The 20,871-nt window shown below is 43.7% G+C and overlaps 1 protein-coding gene across 2 annotated transcripts in view; it reads left to right on the top strand.

Moving 5' to 3' along the window:
- Positions 1-18,500, top strand: part of sh2d3ca (SH2 domain containing 3Ca) — a 47,514-nt gene extending 29,014 nt beyond the window's left edge. For both annotated transcript variants that reach the window (XM_062413458.1, XM_062413459.1), the window contains 11 exons: positions 8,040-8,168; positions 10,198-10,347; positions 11,094-11,371; positions 12,283-12,410; positions 12,500-12,869; positions 14,054-14,183; positions 14,313-14,428; positions 14,727-14,898; positions 14,997-15,108; positions 15,192-15,398; positions 16,041-18,500. In XM_062413458.1, the coding sequence (XP_062269442.1) occupies positions 8,040-8,168; positions 10,198-10,347; positions 11,094-11,371; positions 12,283-12,410; positions 12,500-12,869; positions 14,054-14,183; positions 14,313-14,428; positions 14,727-14,898; positions 14,997-15,108; positions 15,192-15,398; positions 16,041-16,216 (1,968 nt within the window). In that variant the 3' untranslated portion in view covers positions 16,217-18,500. The remainder of the gene's footprint in view (positions 1-8,039; positions 8,169-10,197; positions 10,348-11,093; positions 11,372-12,282; positions 12,411-12,499; positions 12,870-14,053; positions 14,184-14,312; positions 14,429-14,726; positions 14,899-14,996; positions 15,109-15,191; positions 15,399-16,040) is intronic.
- Positions 18,501-20,871: the final 2,371 nt, after the last annotated feature.

Below are 20,871 nucleotides of genomic sequence, written 5' to 3'. Positions count from 1 at the left end.
ACTTTACCAGAAAATTGTGTTTATGTACGATCCCATCGATAAAAGGATAAAACCCAACCACTTAGTCGTCAGCACACTGCGCTTCAGTCACTGGGCGAGCCCCTGCCGTAAAACCGTGGATGTGTTTGTGTTCAATGTGTGTTTGTGTATCCATTTACAGCAATGCAGGGAGTGTGTGTCTGCATTGCTGTGTCATTAGCGGAGGTATTACAGTCATTTGAATTGAATTAGAACAAGTGGGCTATCTCATTTCAACCGGAGAAAAGTCTAATTGAATCTGTGTAACCTCTAAACAGTGTCTGGGCGGGACCAGCTCTCCAGTCGGGGTCTGTAATAACTAAACAGGGCATCACATTGTTCCTTCAGTACGGGACAATGTCACCTCTGTTTTTTACCTGTGTGTAACAGTGTGTGTTTGTGTATGTGTGTACATCTTTTTCTGATTCTGTCGGTTGTTGGGTTTGTGTTTGTGTGGATACTTTAGGGAACAGAGTGTTTACTCCTCTCACACTTGTGCATGTGTGTGTGTGTTTGTGTGTGTGAGGGTGTGTAAGAGAAAATATAGCCTATAGGCCTGTTTAGCAGGGAAACTGTGGGGTTAGGAGGCGAGGGAGAGCCGTGCAGTCAGGAGTCGTACTTAACAGTCAGACATCATTAAAATCTTCGCTGCTTCTTTGTGTGTGTATGTGGCCGATTGTGTGTTTGTGCGTAGCGTCATGCCATGTGCATTTAGATCTGCGCGCAATCGTGTTGGTGTTTTTTCCGTTTGCTCATGTTTGTGTGGATGAAAACATTTTTTTTGCCGTCTGTGCTGTCTCGGTTACTCTGTTTTTGTCTGTGTGTTTGTGTTTCCCTTCTCATCATCGCCGACAGCTCTGTCATGTGCAAACCCTCGACAGATTTTAAAAGAACAAGATAAATGAACTCAGAAAGACACAATTAAATTCACCGGAGTGTCAGTGTTGTGGAGACACACATTAGAATAATATAATACACAACCCCAGTCACACACACAGAGGACATTCAGCCCTTTAGGCAGATGATTGTCAGCATACATGTTTTTGCAAGATGACACACACACACACACACGGACACACTCACGCTTCACTCTCAGTAATGGTCTCCTCATCAAAGTGCTGATAGATGTTGCTCACCAGGTTGATTAGAGAGAGGAAACGCTTTAATAGGCTTTCTTCAGCCAGAAACAAAAAGCAGGAGAAGAGGTGACTCACAGAGGAGGAGACATTAGAGTAAGAACACCAGAGGCTCAGGTCCAAGAAGATAGATCTTTGCATTAAGGTATTACATTTAACAATTCGTTTAAAGTTGTAGCCTTAATCTTTTGGCACGAATAGAATCAACCCCACCACTTATCTGGTCATATAGATGCACGACGGACACTTGAATATACATCGGTGTGATTAATAACTGCCTAAATTAACCCCAACCATCTTTGAGAAAAAATGATTTGGCATGATTTGACTTTTTTATTACGCTCCATGTCCCATCTGCTAATATGGAGGAGACTGGATTAATGACCTGTACCCTGCAGCCGGCCACCGGGGGGGTGATTAAGATGATTAAGATGTGTCTCCACATTTTGGCAGCTGTCATGTCATCCATCTTTCTATGCCTGATTCAGTCACTGTAATCTCCGTGAACAGACTGTTCTCACTGTCCCGACGCCATCACTCACACAAGAGGAGAGAGGAGTTCATAAAAAAAAAAAAAAAAAAGCTTGATATGCTGATGAAGGTCACTTTTAGTTGCCACGGCAATTAAGTTTTATGAGCGGAAGACAAGTAACTGCAGACTTTTCGGTTCCCCCGGGGTTCGCTCATTCAGACACGGCGGCCATCGTCCTGTCCTCTGATTGGTTGTGCCTTGAGCCTCAGAGGTTGAAATCTGAATTTGTTTAAACTCTTCTGTCTGTCCGATGCACACGGTTCATTTTAAAAAGTGCTCAGAGGTGTTCAAATCTCAGTAAATAAAGTTTAGAAACTGCCATCGCTGTCGGGAATCACATTCAAAACTAAAGAATGAGACCATGACGGAGCTGATGGAGAAGTCCCAAACATAGCGGAGAGAAAGAGAGGGAAGAGAGAGAGAGAGATAGAGAGAGAGACAGAGGGGAAGAGAGAGTGGATCCATGCAGTGCAGAGTGGCACTGTGCTTCCTGCGCTCGCTGTGGGAGTGTAGGTGTGTGTCATATCCTGTTCACCACCTGTCACTCAATCCAGGGGGTCTCTTCTCCGATACCACTCCGACTGACAGCTCTCACCAGAGTGTTTGTGCGTTACTGTATGTGTGCGTCTGTGACTACTGTATACACACCAGCATCAGCTGCCTCGAGGGGTGATTGTCCTCAGTGTGTGTGTGTGTGTGTGTGTGTGTGTGTGTGTGTGTGTGTGTGTGCGTGTGTGTGTGTGTGTGTGTTGGAGGGGGACGCTGATTCCTAACGACAGTAGAAGGTCACTGTTATCAGTCTCATATTCTCTGGGTCTCTGTACCAGTCGTGTGGGAGTAGCTGGTTGTCAGATCACATGAGACGTCAACACAGTCATTTTCATGTATGTTTTCCTCTGTATGTATTTATTTGAGTGCTGGTGCATACTAATACTACAGGCAGTACTATAAAAATATACACATCATTTTGTGTCTCATGGTTTCAACTGTCGGTTTAATATTAAAGGTGAAGTGATGATAGTTTGTGAACAGGATGTGAGTCAACTCTGATCTGTGTCCTCTTCATTATCTAATATATATATATATATATATATATATATATATATAAAAAAATAAAAATAGGTTTCCTTTTGCATAATTAACTCATGGTGTGGTTGTCAAAATGTGATTTAATTTGAATTTGGTAAGCATATTCATAAAGTTATAAAAAGTCACATTAAAGAGGTTGGCTTTTTATAAGACTTTAATTAGTCTGATATTAGTTTCTCATAATCATATAAAATTCAAATCACATTTTCTCAACACTAAATACAGGTGAATGAATATCACCACAAACACATGCCCACGAACCACTCCCCAGTATATGGTAAAAGAATATTGTTTGACATGTATTAAAAAGTCCAAGGTGTCAAATAAACTTTTCAGCGTCCTTGCAAAAGCAATTTCCTTCATTTGGATCCAATGTCATCTTCACCTTGCTAAGTAAAACTGAAGGGTAAATATATAAAGCCCAATGTTACCAGCACTCCCTCTGCCGCTGTTATCATTTTACGTGCATGTTAAAGACCATTATACCCGTGTGAACCAGTGTGAATACAACACTGGAAATCAGGCTGGAGGGCAAAGAGGGATTACACCAGTCTGGAAAGGGGTGATACCGACAACGCGCATATATGTATAAATCCCAGTAAAGAGTACATGCCTGTGTGTGGGTGTGTTTGTGTGTGTGTGTGTGTGTGTGTGTAAAAGGAGATAGAAGGACTCAAGGGCCTTTCAGCATTAATCCTGGTCTCCATCACCCCAAAAGAGAGGTGACATGGAGTTTGAGGGGGCAGGAGGAGAAAGACAGGGCTGATGAAAGGAAGGCAAGGTTCCTCAGAATTAGGACCCCTCACGTCATTGTGTGTGTGAGTGTGTGTGTGTGCGTTTTTCCTCCCCCCACTGCCGGCATCCCTACCACACTGTGCGTTACCATGACAGCGGGGTTAGAGGCTAGCCCATGAGCAGCAAAAGAAAGAAGGTGCATTCTGACATGAGTGAGTGCCGCGCGGTCCGTTCAGAAAACCTCCCTCTCTGCCTGTTTCGTTAATTCCACTGTTTTTGTTTACATGCTGACAAATACCAGAGGCTTTACTTTTTCTTTTCTTCGTTCCCCTTGTGGGTTTTTAACCAGCTGTCATCTTCCTTTTCATTTCTCACCCATGCTTTGGTAAACTAGATCAGAGACAAACTACAACGTGCTGATTTCTGCCACTTTTAAAGGAGACGTGAAGCTTTTTCTTTGTTGTTATATAGTAACAAAAAAAAAGGTGATTCAGACAGAGGCTGAAAAGAGGTGCTGCAGAAAGTTTTCTGAACATTGGAGGACGTAAACCTTCTCATGCAAGTGATAACACAAATTCACAATATGAACCAGAACATGAGCAAAATCAGTCTCCTTTCAAACTCTGCTCCTCTGTGCTCTACTCATTTCACCTCCGCTTGTATATTTCTTGACTTCGGTGAGAACTTGTCTCATCAACTTACGTTCATTAACTTTATTTTATAGCTGTAAACATAGATAGATAATCAATTCAGCACAAAAACACACACAAGTCAACAACATGCTGGAAAAAAACCACTGTTGTGTGTGTGTCTACATTATATATGTATAAATATGTGCATATATTTGGATTTTCTCCCCATTATCATCCCTTTCATTTATTTTTCCTTTTAGGTGGTCCATTTTTTTCTCTTACTGATGTTGAGTGATAACAGAGCCGATTTTAGCCGCGGCGGGTGCGTTGACGAAGCCCTCTAATTGGCCCGCGGCGAGGAAAGAAGGGGGCTCAAGCGCGTGTTGGTGTAACTTCGGTGATGGATCACACTGGGTTGTTATCTATAACTCATATTCACACGTTCACACACTCCTCCATGGCCCCTATAGCCTGGCTCCTGACTCCCCCTCCATCCATTTAAAGTATATGCTATACCAACTGTTATAATGAATATTTTCTGAGCCAAAAGAGAGCCCCCCCCCCATCCATTAATAGTGCCACCCATGTAGAACTCACACATATGCAGTCTATGGATGAACACACACACACACACACACACACACACACACACCAATCTCGTTCCCTTTTTTCACCCCCCTGGGAAAGCAAAGTCCTGCATCAGCTGCTAAATTGCCTAAACTCTCTCATCCGCTAATGGGCTACCTGTCTTCCTGGGAGTGTCTGCCTCTCTGTCTACATTAATGAGTTTCTGTTCTGTGTGTGTGTGCGTGTGTGTGTTTGTGTGTGTGTGTGTGTGTGTGTGTGTGTGTGTGTGTGTGTGTGTCTGTGTGTGTCTGCCTCCGTGCCTTCCTGAATGTCTGATGTCCGGTCTTTATGCTGATTGTTTTGTCGTCTGTCTCAGAACGTCTCTGCTGCGTGTCTGCTTCTCTTCCGTCCGTCCATCCGTCTGTTTTTCTGAAAACTGTCTCTATTGTTTTTTTGCCTGTTGAGATATTGAATAAATGCTTTCAGTCAGTCGACACACATTTCAGATGTAATATGATCACGTGCTTTTTGTAGCTCCTAAACCAATAGGAAATGCACAACAAAGCAAATAGGGAAGTCTGCTTATATTGATATCTCAGTTTCTTCTTTGCAGATACTTTTACTGGTTGTGTATATATATATATATATGGAAAATAGTACCAGTACTAGTGCCATTTAGAGTAACAAGAGTTAGTTGTACAAGGAGTGTAATAAAAGTATGAATAGCATCTATAGAACAGAAGAACCATAGAGGCGGGGAAATATTATCAACAGAAGCAGTACTACATAATACAAATTGTATTAGTACTTTTTACACATTTATTTATTTCATGATAACAATAATAGATTTATGTAACATATTTATATTGCAGCCCCATAAAAAAGTGGTTATAAAAATGAAAGAGAAGAGAAGAAAGAGTTATATAAGTATTAGTAGTATTGCAGTATGCAAAAGTAAAATGCTTTTAAGAATGAATTACGTGACTAATATAAGTAAATCTTAAATAGCTGTATTATAATTATTATAGGAGAGGATATACAGTTGATATTACTCACAGTCATAGTTTCTGCTTGTGTTGTTGAAAGAAGACGCAAACCAGCAGGGCTACAAACACAACGACATGTTACCATGGCGACCAAGGATTCAGCATGGTGGGGGCTATAAGTGTGGGGCACACCCAGTCATTGGAATAATACTCGTAATATCACATCTGTCAATGTCTCCCATCGTCCTTTTTCCCTGTGTGTCTTTTGTCATCTGAATTTTTCTGAACAGTTTTCTATTCTCATCTTCTCTGAGCTCCACCGCCTCCACTCTTGAAAAAGCCCGCAGAAGAAAAGGTCCACTATCATGCCCACATAGATATGTTAGAATATAATAACGTAAATTCTTTTCCGTGTCCTTGTCAAATTATTTTTGATGGTCTGTCCATTTTCCAGCCTCTCTCTCTGCGTGTCCCCCTGATGTCAGTCCATTCCTTGAACCATATCATAAATAGAGCCCTGCTGACATTTCAATTTGCCCCATAAGCCTTCACACGTACACACAAACACACACACACCCTCACACACTCACACACACAAATATATATATATATACACAAGTTCATTGTTGAGCCTCAGTTCGCTGGCACAGCCTCCTCTGGGTTTCCACAGAGACAAGGAAAAGCAATAACTGCACACTTGACCTCTCTGCTCTTTTATTGGCCTCTTCTCTCCTTCACACACACACTCTCACACACACACTCACACCTCAAATCTAATCTGGGAGAGTGAGCCTCCACTGCGATATTCTTCCCATCTTCCCCCCCGAGGACTCGAGGAGAGAAGGGCAGAGGAGCAGGGAGAGGAGGAAGTTAATAATTTCATTTCGCAGTGACCCGGAGACGATAAGATCGATTGTGCGGCCCTTGTTGTCTCGCAGCGCGTGCACATGCTAAGTCTGTCAGGCGGACACACTGCACACACCAACAAATCCTCTCGGTTTCCCCTCCTCATTCACACACTCTCTTTACACGTGTCTCCATTTCTCCGACAACATGCTGAAAGTTTATTGTCGTGGAGGATGAGGAAGAGTAGGATGAGCTGTGGGAAACGGGGAAAAGAGTGTGACTGAGAGAAAGTGAGAGAAAAACACAAACAGAAATAGAGAGAGAGAAAGAGATGAAGGACAATATTAGGAGGAATGACAGGCTGGCCTTAGCGACGAGGCTGTTTACTGTTTATTTTGGTCTCCAGTCTTGTTTCTCCTCATATCGGAAGAGTGGAGATGATTTCCTTTCTCTGTTTATTCCTGTGTGGATTCTCCGTGTTGTGCAATATTTGTGTTTGTATACTTGTGTGTGTGTGTCCTCTGCCTCTCATCTAACATCATCCATCTGAACTCAGTCTTTCCAAAATCAACCGTTGTTGTGGCGTCGCCACGCAACATCGAGGTCCCACCGTGGGATTTCCCTAAGAACATAATACTCGGGTAGATCTGATCTGAGAACACACAGTATCATCGGGACTAAAGCGTATAGAGCACTAAATGATAAGAAAAATAAGACGCTTTTGTTTATCTTTCTAGCCCTCCATTGTGTGGACTCAACCAAACTATGTGTCAATATTTGCTGAGGCACCAGACTCGTGTTGTTATCATCCTCTCGCACACACACACAGTCACACACACACACACAGACACACAGACACACAACACTGAGTATTTGTTGGTAAATAACTATGAAAGTGCTCAGTGGAATGTATCTTCATGTTTTACAAGCCAGATTTCCCCCGAGGACCGTTTGAAATGGGAGGCTTTGAAATTAGATATCGGATCCATTTGTTTGTTTCGTGAATGTGTGTGTGTCTGTGTGTGTGTGTGTTTTACTCATGATGATTTGTGCGTCTTTGTAATCAGGTCAGGGTTGATTGGATTGGATCTTGTGTGTGTGTGTGTGTGTGTGTGTGTGTGTGTATGTTTGGGTGGAAGGCAGCACACAGAGTTGCTTCCCTGTAGAATTGCCGTCTGTAACACAGGTGTACACTTCTGTGTGTGTCTGTGTATTTGTACAAATGATGCCAACCACACACCCATATATACACATAGATAATTATTCTGCTACTGTACTTCTTTTCGTACTGTAAATACGTATTTGTATAGTCAGTTTAAGTTGTCAGGTCCTACTTGGAATTGAGCTCCCAATGTCTGCAGGGTTTATCTGAATAAATCAAAGTTAAATATAAACTCTGCATCTAAACCTTTGGTCCATGTGGCTGTGAACACACTGTGCCTGTGTCGACTCTCCCCCACTGATGTCGTGTCTCCTTCTGCTTGTTTGCCTCATGCAGTTCTCCAAGGAGAAGTACCTGCTGGAGTCACCTCCGGAGAAACTTCGCAAGGAGCTGGAGGATGAGCTGAAACTGAGCCCTGCTGACATCAGGAGCCATGGCTGGTACCATGGGCACATACCCAGAGAGGTACACACACACACACATCCATACACACACTGTAAAGACCACTGTGAAATCAATATAGAGTACACGTACAGTGGAGTACATTATGTCAGTCTGGGAGTTCTTAAAGGATGTTTGGAAACACAAACACTTCCTGAGGCACCGCTACACCCTAAAGGTAACACACTGCTTGTGTACAGTGCTTCACAGCCAATACACACACACACACACACACACACACACACACACACACATGCAGTCAAGTATGTAAAAAGCTAATCTCAACCATCCACCCAACACACAGAGAAAACCTATTCATACCCACATACACACACCTACACTCAAGTGAACATACAAACTTAACACAAAAAGGCCCCACTTGATATCTTATGGTCTCTGCGTCACAAAGGGGAAACAAAGACATCCCCTTAGGAACAAGGAAACCATGATCAACAGCTACGTTTAAAGATTCAAATACACATTAGCTTCCTTGGTAAAGCTCTGCACTGTGTTTTGATGAAATACAATCCACTATAATGTGTCAAATCCCACTCTGAAAAAAAGAGCACACTGAACTTCCCGTGTCTGAGTGGCTGTCACAGTGAAATAAAAATGTAAGAAGTCAGAATCAATTGAGATAAAAGTATAATAAACGTCTCAGTGTGGGTGGATGTGCTTGTCAACCAACAGTATTAGCTCAGCGCTTACTCGGCCAAACTCTCTGGCTTTCCGCAGCGCAGTTTAAATGCTTTACACACAGAATGACACTGATTAATGAATCCCATCATCTGTCACAGCTCAGTAGAAATTGCTTTAGCGTTCAGAAGGAGGGGAAACGCTGCCAAACAGACAGCTGCACGTGTTGCTGATGTGCGCAATCGAGTTTCACAGCTGGTGACTAAGACGCAGATACACGGGGACACACAACAACAGACCCCATGCGCCCACACACACACACACACACACACGCTGCATGCACATGTGGAGGGTGCCCGGAAATAGACGCAGCTTCTGTCTCTTGATCGGCCTCTGCACTCTGTCTCTCCCTCACACACACAGACACACACACACACACACACACACACAGAGAGATTCAAATCAGCCATCTGTGAGTCTTCCCTCGTTTAATTTACATAAAATATTCATGGATTCATGGATTTGCCCCAGTGTAAAGTTGGGGAGACCCTGAATAAACAATGCTCAATGACTAGATCTCCTGTACGGGTGTGTGTTGTCGTCCCTAAGTCTCGTCCTTCCTTCCTTCTTGTTTCTCTAATCCTGTTTTGTTGCTCTTCCCTTTAAAAGTCAAGACGTCCTCCCACATGTATATAAGTCACGAGCACATAAACCAGTGTGTCTTTCCATTTACTCCTTTTATTTAATGCAATTTCTTCAAAACTGTCATTAAGTAAATAATATATTTTCAAATTCGGCTGAAAGAACTGAAGGAATATTAAAGAGCATCCTTCAGTCCGGTTGAGTTTTTAATCTGTGTATATACTGCCTCCTGCTGGCCGATGGTGCTCTTATATATTAAATATCTCATGTTTGTGTTGAGTGACCCTCGCCTTCATCACAATCAATATGTGTGATCTGTTCTCACAGACGCCAGCAGAGACACATTTGCACTGCATCAGAATCATATTCAGCCTGACGCTTCTCTGTTCACCAGGAATCAATGGGAGATTACATTTAGTTTGTATTGACGTTAAAATCGTAATAATAATTATTGTTACAGTAAGTGCTGAACTCAATGTAATGCCAGCCGGTCGTCCCTGGTGTTTTTTATCCATCAATACCAATTCAGACTGTTGTGTGTGTGTGTGTGAGAGATAGTTGTGTTTGTGCAACAACACATGGGCCTCCTCATAAATAATCATCATTCTCTAAATTCAATTATTCAACAGTCAGTGTGTCGGTAACAAAATGTTCCCACACACACAGACACACTCCGACTCATCGAGCAAACTTGGCTTCCAGCTCTTTGGGAATGCAGCGTTGTTGTTTTGTCTCCTTTAACTCATTTAAAAACACTTCTCTTGTCTCCGTGCAGGTGTCAGAGACTCTGGTTGTGCGTAACGGAGACTTCCTGGTGCGGGACTCTCTGACCAGTGTGGGGGACTATGTTCTGACCTGTCGATGGAGCAATGAGGTGATGCACTTCAAGATCAGCAAAGTCCTGGTCAAATCTAATGAGACAAAGGTATGTGCACTTTTACTGTCAGCTCATTTCTACTCTTATCCCTGCTTCACAATCTTCTGATGCTCTCATTTGTTATCTTGTGTTCTCATTCAGTAATTCAGACTTACATCTTGTTGTACTTCGCATTTACTTTATATTCTTCAGGCACAAAGGAAAACAGAGAATCGATTCTTGCTTCTGTCTGCTCTGTTGAGTTTGTTTTATGCAAATCATCATTGTAGATTTTCTTCGGCAATGGTGGTGAAGACTAAAACTCCCATGATCCCACACTGCTTCACCATACTGGGTCTTTTGTTATTGTTTTGATTGAGAGACCCCTAGTGGTACATATTGCATGTTTACAATTTTGAATGGCTCTGTTCTTCTTAGAGCAATTTTATACTATAAATAAACATGCACATCTGTTGACCTGCCTCCTCTTCAGATCAGCACCGATCTTGATTCAAAATGCAGTTTTAAAATTATATTCCACACGATTCAAGATGACAAAAGCTCGTCTTGTTGCCCAGTGTCTTTCTTGTCTTTTAGCCTCCCGATCTTTATTCCCACCGACTTGTTTATTTCTGTTTCACTTCATTCATTATTCATCAGCTCCCAGGCTGCTCCTCTGGAGTGATATTGCAGTCGTTGTGGTTCAAACTAAATCTGGCACGTCCACTATCTTACATGTGTTCACGGTGCTGGCTAATCACAGTAGTTATGTGAACTATCCAAAGATGCTTTATGACCTTTCTCTTCATCCTCAGGTGCAGTACATGCTGGAGACGGACAGCTTCGACTCGGTCCAGGAGCTTGTGCGTTTCTACATAGGCCAGCGCCAACCGGTCTCCCAGGCCAGCGGTGTCCACATCTACTGCCCCGTGAGCAGGACTCTCCCCCTCCGCTACCTGGAGGCCACCTTCTCACTGTCCCACAGCAAGCAGGGCTCGGCCTACTCGCCGTCCAGCCAGAGGGGGGCGTACATCAAGAGGCGCAGCGTCACCATGAACGATGGGCTGACCACGGAGAAGATGATGCCCCACAGGTGAGCCCGGGAGGAAGAGGAGTGGAGTGTCTGGGTTTTCTTAGAGGTGGAGAAAAAACAGCTGAGCAGACACATTATTAAACTTTTCTCGCAGTCTTCATATTTGCCCTTGTTTCATCTTTTACTTTATGTTACACACATGATCAGTGATGACTCAGACAGTCCCAGCCCGGTTGAGACACCGGTGGCACCACCAGATCCAGAGCCGGAGCCCGTGCCCATCTGCAGGTGGTGTGTTTGTGTAGCACCAGTGTTGTGTTTGAGCACTGAAGCAGAGCACTCACCTCCCACTTTCCTGTGGTCCCCCCCCCCCCTCACCTCCCACACACTGTCAGCACCTCCCCGTAGTGACAAGCGTTGAGTAGTGAGGCTGTAAAAATGACCACCTCCGCACTTAAGTTTCAAATAGATAGAGGCTGTTTGGAACTTGAATTTGCAAAGAAGGAGCAGAAACACATGTTGTGCACTGTGGAAAGAAATTGTATCCTCATGAGGAGAATGACACAAAAACATGATACTTGTGTTTTTAGGAAGAAAAGATGTGTGGGAAATTGTTGCTAACATCTCCCACTGATAATGTGATAAAGGTGATTTTTAGTCTTTTCCCAAGAAGCCACACTGTTCCATGTTTTCTGCTCCTGTTTGTAAGACTTGAACATGTTCTTTTAAATTCATAAATAAAATATGTTGGTATAATGAAGTAGAACAACAAGGTTGCCCCAACTAAAACGTCTCCCTCTGCTCTCACCCTCAAATATTTAGTATTAACGTTCTCAACGCCCCACCCCCCTGTCCTCTGAAACTGAGGAATGTGACGCCCTGAGTTGCGCTGCGTCTTCAGGTTCCCTTCAGCACCTTGACAGCTTCTAAACCCAAAGATTTTTAACATCCCGAAAATGCTTTGTTTGCAGCCCGTCGACAATCCACCACCACAAAGACGCAATGCGGAACTGTGCGATGAGCATGGACCAGATTCAGGAGTACCGCTGCCCCCTGTCACCCGTCGGGGAGACCCCACTCTCTCCTGCGTATAGTGCTAGTAAGTGCCAGCAAACTACGATGTGTTGATAAAGAATAAATAGACCCCCCCCTCCCAAACTAATCCTTCATATTTCTGTCTTTCTTCAGTCACCAGGCAGAGAGCCCTCTCAGGCGGGCGCGTCCTGGCCGTCATCCCCCCCTCCCCAGTGATGCGTCACTGCAGCGACCCTCAGCTCAGCCCCATGGCCGGTACCAACCCTCCGGAGCATCCCGCTCACACCTCACACTCGGCGCACTCCTCACCCGCCCACCATCCCAGCTACCGATCCCATTCCTCCGAGACGGCGGGGAGCTACTGTGACCTCAGACCTTGCCCTGGACCCCCCAAGCCCCCGGCTAAGGGCTACGTGGAGCGGTTGCGGGTCGAGGAAGGGAGGGAGGTGGCAGCGAAGGAAGAAGGAGATGGGATGTTCTGCACCCCACAGGTGGAGAGGACATCCTCATTCAGGCCCTCCAGGTACGAGACACAAAGACACACAAACGTGCACATTACGTTTTTAAAGGGTCAGCTTTCTATTTTTAACTTTTAGTATGAAAAAGACTCACAACAAATAACAGCTTTGGATGTTTAGTGAGTCAGTAAGAAGAATTCAAGTGTGTCGCAGACCCGAGGACACTTTAGAATTCTGGCAAGAGGAGCCGGGATCAAACCATCACAGAATTCCTTAAGAAAAGCTCTTCAAGAGAAAGAAAATCACAAAAAACATACTTCTGACTAAATGCATGAGGTATATGAAACTAAGATGTCATTTATTAATTTATGAGCGATGCAACAAAACATCTTCCTAATGAAGGAGTCTAGTTATCCTGACTGTTGCTCAGCTTTCTCCACACTGAACCACATTTCATCGGGATGTTAAGTTGACCGGCTCAAAGGTCAAAACATTTGCTGACATTTTGACATGAAGGGTAATTTTGACCAGGCTCTGTGGCTCAGCTCAATGACTGAGCAGAGACTTGAGTAAACGGCTGATAGTCCTTTGGGAAATAGCTCGTGGGCTCACTTTGCTCTGCGGTCATAGACACGGCAGGTACTGGAGTTTATTTGGCTCAAGGTGCCATTGGAGGACACAGCGTGTGAGGACAGTGAAAGGAAGAATGGTTTGTGCTGGAAGGAGAGATGTGGCAGGAGGCCGCTGAGAGTCTCCTGTGAAATCTCAGTGCAGAGGGATTAATGCTGGATATGTGTTCACACGACAACTGGCTGTTAAAGCAGTGAAGGCCGAGTCTGAGACCAGGTGGATGAAGAAGAAGCACCATAATTAGGATTGTGTAACTAATATTAGAACTAGCATTGAGATTCAGTTTTCAGTTGCTTCCGACCTTATTTCACTTGCTCCGTTTTCATCGGTTATTTCTCATATTATATATTTGTGTTGGCTTGGTAAGGACTGTGAGTAATGTGAGTGGCCTCTGTTGCCCTGACCTATTTCTGGCTACAAGTCTGCTGCACATTATGCCTGATGTAATTACGGATTAGAAAAGTCAAAGATTCATCTAAAAAGTTGTTACTACTTGTTTTTTTTATTTTAACTACAAGGTTTCTAGAATTTCTGCTGTGGCAATATATCTCGGCGGTGCCCTTGTCGTCCCTTTTGTCCTCCCCTGGTTTTCTAATGCCGTGTCAATGCCCCGGTGCAGGTATGAGTCGTCCCTCATGCCCGCGGAGAACAAGCCTCTGGAGATGTCGGTGCTGAAGAGAGTCAAAGAGCTGCTGGCGGAGGTGGACGCCAGGACGGCGGCCAAACACATCACCATGGTGGACTGCACGGTACATACACACACTCACACACACACACACAAACAAACTCACACCATGCGAGCATACATGTTTACACATACACATGCATACAAAAGGCAAACAAATATCAATTCTTATGACATTTTAACCCTCGGGCAGGTGGCTAGAATATTGGGCGTGACCTCAGAGACGCAAAGGATGATGGGAGTGTCGTCAGGGCTGGAGTTACTGACGCTTCCACACGGACACCAGCTGAGACTTGACCTACTGGAGAGGTACAAACACGAGTTTCCCGCTGTCTTCCTCTCTGCATCAAACAGCGACGTCTTCATTAATTCAGATATTGATTATCTCTGCTCTTCACTTCCTCTGCTGTCCTCTTATCTCTTGTCTTCATTCCTCTGTTCTTATCTTCGTCCTCCAAATAGCTTGTCTCCTTTAATCTTCTGTTCTACCTCTTCTTTCCCCACTGCTTTTATGAATTATAACAATCATTCTAAAGCTTAAACAGCCATCTTGATCAAAATCTAAGTTCAAACTAAGTTGTATTTTCATGTGTTCCTCTTTCTCCAGGTTCTACACCATGTCCATCATGATGGCAGTGGACCTGCTCGGCTGTACTGGAAGCACGGAGGAGAGAGCGGCCCTGCTCCATAAAACCATCCAATTAGCAGCCGAGCTGAAAAGCAACATGGGGAACATGTTTGGCTTCGCTGCTGTGATGAGAGCCCTGGAGCTGCCACAGGTAATTGAGCTGCAGATGAAAATAAATCCCAGAGGTTTCCATCACTTCTTTCTCAAGATAGATTCTAACGTTTGCTGCTGTGTCACTCATTACTTCAGATTTCCCGCCTGGAGCAGACGTGGGTGACGTTACGGCAGAGACATACAGAGGGCGCTATTCTGTATGAGAAGAAACTCAAACCTTTCATGAAGAATATGAACGACGGCAAAGGTGAGACTCTCATTTACATGTAGTAGTAATAAGTGTGTAAATGGTTGTGTGTTTTACACCTTGCCTCTCTCTGTTGCTCACAGAGTCCGGTGCTCTGTCCAACACGTCCTTCCCACACATCATTCCCGTCCTGTCTCTGCTGGAGCGCGGCCTAACTCTCGGGGAGGCGCTGGAGCCGTGGGAGAGTGCCGAGGTCGGAGTGGACGTGGTCATGTACCACCTGGAGGCAGCTCGCACCATCGCACATCACGGGGGAATCTACAGGAACAACACTGAGGGCAAACTGCAGGGTAAGCGAGCAGAGAGGTCCTCATCACATCCTCTTTGATTTATTTTTATTAGTTTAGATTGATAATGAATTCAAAGTCAAACTTACATAGTGTTGCTTTAATGGTTTAAAGCAGCTCAGTGTGAGCGGGCCCTGATCCAGGCCTCCTATTGGTTTAGGTGTGGCCTAAGTCCCGCCTTCCTGGACTGGGCAGGATCTGATGCTTTTAATGTGTTAATAATAACTGCATTCATGGCTACGCCAATTTGGCTTCATGATCGTGTATGTGTGTATGTGTTTGTGTGTGTCTGTGTGTGTGTGTGCGGTTGCGATGACTGTATTGATCCCTATTGGTTCTCAGTTTAAGGTCATTACTGCTTTATTGACAGTCCTTCAGAAACTATCAATTCACATCAGTGTTTTCTGTTAAGTGTCGATATCGATCAGCCTGACCTCCGTCTGCACCTTCAGAAGCTTCCTTCATACAGATGTTAGAACTGTTTCAGCTGCAGAAGTTAATGGATCTTCAGCTGTAATTAGTTCTGTTATTGGGTATTAGATTTCCCATGGTATGATCATAATATCAACAATATAAAGTAACCACCTTCTCTTCTCCTGTTCTCCTCTTCTCCTCTTCTCCTCTTCTCCTCCTCCTCCTCTCCAGGCCTCCAGGAGCAATCAGAAATACACGAGATCTTCCAGACGGAGTTCCAGATGCGCCTCCTGTGGGGCAGCCGCGGCTCCGAGGGCAGCCAATCAGAGCGCTACGAGAAGTTCGACAAGGTTCTCACCGCCCTGTCGCACAAGCTGGAGCCTGCCGTGCGCCACAGCGAGCTATAACACTCACCTCAGTGCCCGTCATCGGAAACAAAATTACCCCCCCCCCCCCATCTGCACTCCCTACTCATAGTCGTACGGCCTTGTTTTGCATTGCAGAGGATGATGTGGAAGAGTCCAGTATGAACGCTGGGAGGGGTCAGAGTGAACGAAGAGGCAGCTACGTGTGCGTTGAGCACTAGGAACACAGGAAAGAGGGTTATGCACTTGTTATGTGTTGCACTGACTGTGGACTCCAAACACTCCCTGTGGATTTTCCTCACTTCAAAAAATGTAAAAGGCAACAAAGAGGAGACGAGAGGAGAAGAATACGGGGGGAGACGGGTGACTCGCTCTTGTGCTTGGTACAAACCGTCACATGTACGGTGTCCCCCGAGGGACAAGCAGGACTCCAATAAAACACAGACACTCTCTTGTTTCAAACTGCTGCTGTCGCACACTGTAGCCGAAAAGACAGCAGTAACTTAACATGGCTCATACATCAGATGGATGCTTTGTCTGCGTGAATGAGTGTGTGTGTGTGTGTGTGTCAGTCTGTGCACATGTATGTATGTTAACACTGTGTTTCTGTGCGTCATTAATCTTCAATGTGTCTTTTTTGTCTTATTTATTTGATATGATCAAACCATATCTGCATATTTTAGACTTTGCTTCACCAAACTCACGAGAATCTGGCGTTGCTCGTTCTGAGGGAACCGTGTTCATGAAACTCCATTAACTATGTATCAAGCAGTCCCATTAAACCTCATTAAAAATGTATCAGGCCTGCATTAATAAATGCATCAGAAATGAAACATTTGCAATAGTAACGCTGCAACTTTAGCGGGTTTTAGCGAGTCGCTAAAAAACAATAAGGGCAAAGCAAACCTCATGTAGCTTTTTGACAAATACATTTGATCGTCTTGGCACAAAGTGAAGCTGAACACAAGCATTTCAAGAGTTAAAGGAAGGTTTCGCTTAGAATAGAACCCTGTGTGACACTAGTGTCTTTAATGTGGAGCTGCAATTTGTAGAAATCACAAAAATGGTTAAATGTTGCATCAAGTAAAATGTTGCTTTAACCCACAGCCTGTATACACAGATGGACAATGCAGCTCCTCTTCCTTCCACCATGCAGACATGAAGCCATAATTTCCCTGATGTGAACGCTGGCATCTTGTGCAACTAATTAAAAACAAACTTACATCGGTTTGATAAGAACCAACTAAATGTGAAACAAAAATGTGTACTCTGATTTTTTTTGTTTGGTCCAAGTCCCATCCACCAACATGGAGGGTTTGGGATTTTTCACCTATACTCCTGACAAACACCAGGTGGCGATCGAGACATTTTGGCTTCACTTTTGGGGAGCAGCCATGTCGTCCATCTTTATATAAAGTCTATGCTTTAAACTGTTCATTCGATATAAAGATGTGTAAAAATTTAGAATTATACAGATGATTGCCGAAGATATTTCCCGTCTCTGGATAATTTTTTATGATCTGACATCTTTGGTCTTATTTCTGTTTGGAAATATTCCAAACTAAGGAAATTGATTCCACATCCCTGCTACAGAGAGATCCAGTTTCTGTTTTAAATTTGTGTTTCTGCAATAGAGCCTAAAAGATCTGATTTGTGTGTTCACATTTGGTTTGAATTTCCGTTGACTATTCCCTGTTAAATCATTGCTGTCCTTACAGCATGTGGCCCTGAGGTGGCTGGAGCCAACTGGCAGGCCTATGCAACTATTTATTTTCAACATGCATTCAACTTTTCTTATCCGAACTGATAATCTATATATGAATGAAACTCACATCAGGTATCAATAACTAATTCCCCAAAAATATACATATACAACTCTACCCTAGAGTTCATGGATGTGTGAATGTGCCACTCTGGTCTGAACCATATTTGAGGTGAGCTCACGTGTCAGTTCCAACTGTTGTCCAGCAGGGGGTAATGTTTATTCAGCATAAAACACTGAATCACTATGTGTAACACAATTTAACAGGAACACACACACACAAGTGAAAGCATAAATTGTGTGTGATTTGAGACCAAGGTGATGCCTGCTGGTTTAGGTTTGATACGTGTAAACTGGTGATCAAGATGAAGATGATGATGTGATGTGTTTAATTGTCGTCGTGCTGAATGCTGTACAGGGATGCTCGGTACTTGGATCCTCCTGTTGTGTCTGACGGGGCCTTGAAAAGCAAAAAAGACAAGAAACGATTTAGGACTGATCTCATGTTTTTTTACGTACTGTACATAATGACTCGTTTTTTTTCAAATAAAAGAATTGCTTGTCGCGATGGCTTTGAGTCTTTGTTACAGCTACATCTCTCCATTTAATTCATGTTTATAGATTTATTGTTTAGTCTATGGCAATATAAGATAAAAGCAAACAATCCCTTGTTGCATTTACCCAAAGTTTACGGCTTTTTTCGACAAATTCAACAGTGGCCACTACAAAAACTTCAGAGGATCTTCAGAAGGTACAAACAGCTTCAGGGCTGAGGAGAAATTATGCATTGTCAGTCTTTCTGGTGTTTACGTGGGATTTGTCCACTGAAGATGGAGTCCAACAGTTGCTTCAATTCTGATCCTTGTGTGGAGGAAGCAACTGTCTTGTGATTCGCACTGGCTGCCAGTAGAGGGCAGCATTTCCCTGTCACACCAAAGCTGACCCTGAGTTTCCAGTCCTTTTATCAAACCATCTGCAGTTATTAGCAGTTTGGTTCCTGGCCTAGTTCATGTGCCTGCACAGCAGCACTTCCTCTCTTCCTTCATATTTCTTCCACCTATAACAACATCCTTACATTTTCTGGATCGTGCCTCTTCCTGGACCTATTTTGTTTTAAACATTTGTTATGCATAAAAATGTGTAAGTGGGTCGTGGTACACAGAAAATGCAAAGTGTTGTTGAGCATTCATGTTCGAATCACACATCATGGATGAACCCACTGTGACAGTGGGAGGGAGAAAAAGACAGATGGACAGTGTGTGTGTGTGTGTTTATGTATCATCCGTATCAATGTGTTGTTCTGTGTGTGCATGTATATGTGTAACGATACAGATGCAGCTGGATGCATCTTGCTCTGTAGCTCTTTATAGAGGGAGGCAGCATTGTGGCCTGGCATCTGTATTTATGGGGCAGAGGGGATGATTAAATTGGGTGAAATGGAAGTGGAAGAATTATTGCATTTACAATATTAAGAAAAATATGTTGTACAACTGAAAAAAGGGGGAAACAGAGATTCAAGAGAATAGAGCAGGATCCCCCGTTCATCTACAATTGAAAATGATCACTCGCTCTGCTCTTTGTCTCCCTCTCCCATACAGTTCCATAGGCGTAACATGTTATGGATGTAATCTCTAAGGGGATTCTCTCTGCTTGGTATCATGGTACATGTTAATTTCAGCTCTTTATGTTCCTTATTGAAACGGACCCAAGATCTCCCAGGAACTGCCTGCCTGCCTGCCAGCCAACCGTCATCAATTCACCCCTAATCTCTCCCCCCAGCCCTTTTATAGCTAATCCATTGTGTTGGTCATTGTCATCTGATCATGTGTGACCCGGGCTGCTCTATAGCTGGTGCCTGGCAGCGTAGCGTTGACTTTTGACATCCATCTACAGGCACAAAATCGGCGGTGGCGTGAAAACTTGATGCGTGGATGTTCGGGGCTGTGCTCGTGCGTGATTGAGGGATTTCCTAACGTCAAACTTTGAGTGAGAGAGGCGGAGGTGAACATGGCTGAATTTTGGGGTTGGATGTATGTTAGCTCCAGCCCCGAAATTTCTCTGAGCACATAGAAAGCCATCAGAATAATTCGAAAGAACAGTGTTTGTCACATGAGGGGTATCCAAATTTGCCATAGAATAAAATTGCCTTCTACTAATTTAATTTATAATTGTTTTACCTTATGTATTTGGATGAGAATCGTGATTTGACTATATCCAAACCTGAGTAATTGTAATTGAATATTGGCAGGTCATTTACATAGGGCCTTGTGCATTATAATTTCAAACATACAACGTTCAAACATTATTTGAACGTTGTTCACAGCTGTTTTAAGTCACCTTCCACTGAATATTTATTCTCAAAATACTAAAATATCCGAAAAGGCATCTTTTATACCTGTAAAATAAATGTAAATTATACTAAATAAATAAATTGCAGCTATTTGTGTTCAAGTATCAAATGCAGGTTAAAGATATTTTGGGTTTATTTCATATGGCGATGCAGAAATCTCAAGAAATCCATCAGTTCACAACAGAAGCATGGCACACCAGCCACAACAGCAGTATGGGACGCTCAAGGCAGCTTAGCAAATGTGATGTGACATCCGGTGACTGTGTGATCAGTCCTGGATAACTCGCTACACAACCATGAAACTTACAGGCATTTAAAAAATCCCTGCTACACCTCATCTTGCTCCTCTTTACCTCCTCTTGCCCTCCCTCTGCGCTCGACCCCATCACTGTTTCACTTGTGAGGACACACCTCACTCCAGCTGTGTTGAGAGACAACAACCGGCAGCCGTGTCTCATCATCACGTCTTCATCATCTTTCAGAACTTTCTCTATTGCTGAACTCTGCCATCACCCTGGTTTTCCCGCCTTTTTCCTCAACCCCGCAAGGCCCCTGGTCGATCTGTCTATCTGCCCCTGCACTGAC

Source organism: Platichthys flesus, chromosome 19 (genome assembly GCF_949316205.1).
Source record: "Platichthys flesus chromosome 19, fPlaFle2.1, whole genome shotgun sequence".
NCBI lineage: Eukaryota > Metazoa > Chordata > Actinopteri > Pleuronectiformes > Pleuronectidae > Platichthys > Platichthys flesus.
The sequence above is the reverse complement of the archived record's forward strand: the minus strand, read 5'-3'. Positions and strand labels throughout refer to the sequence as shown.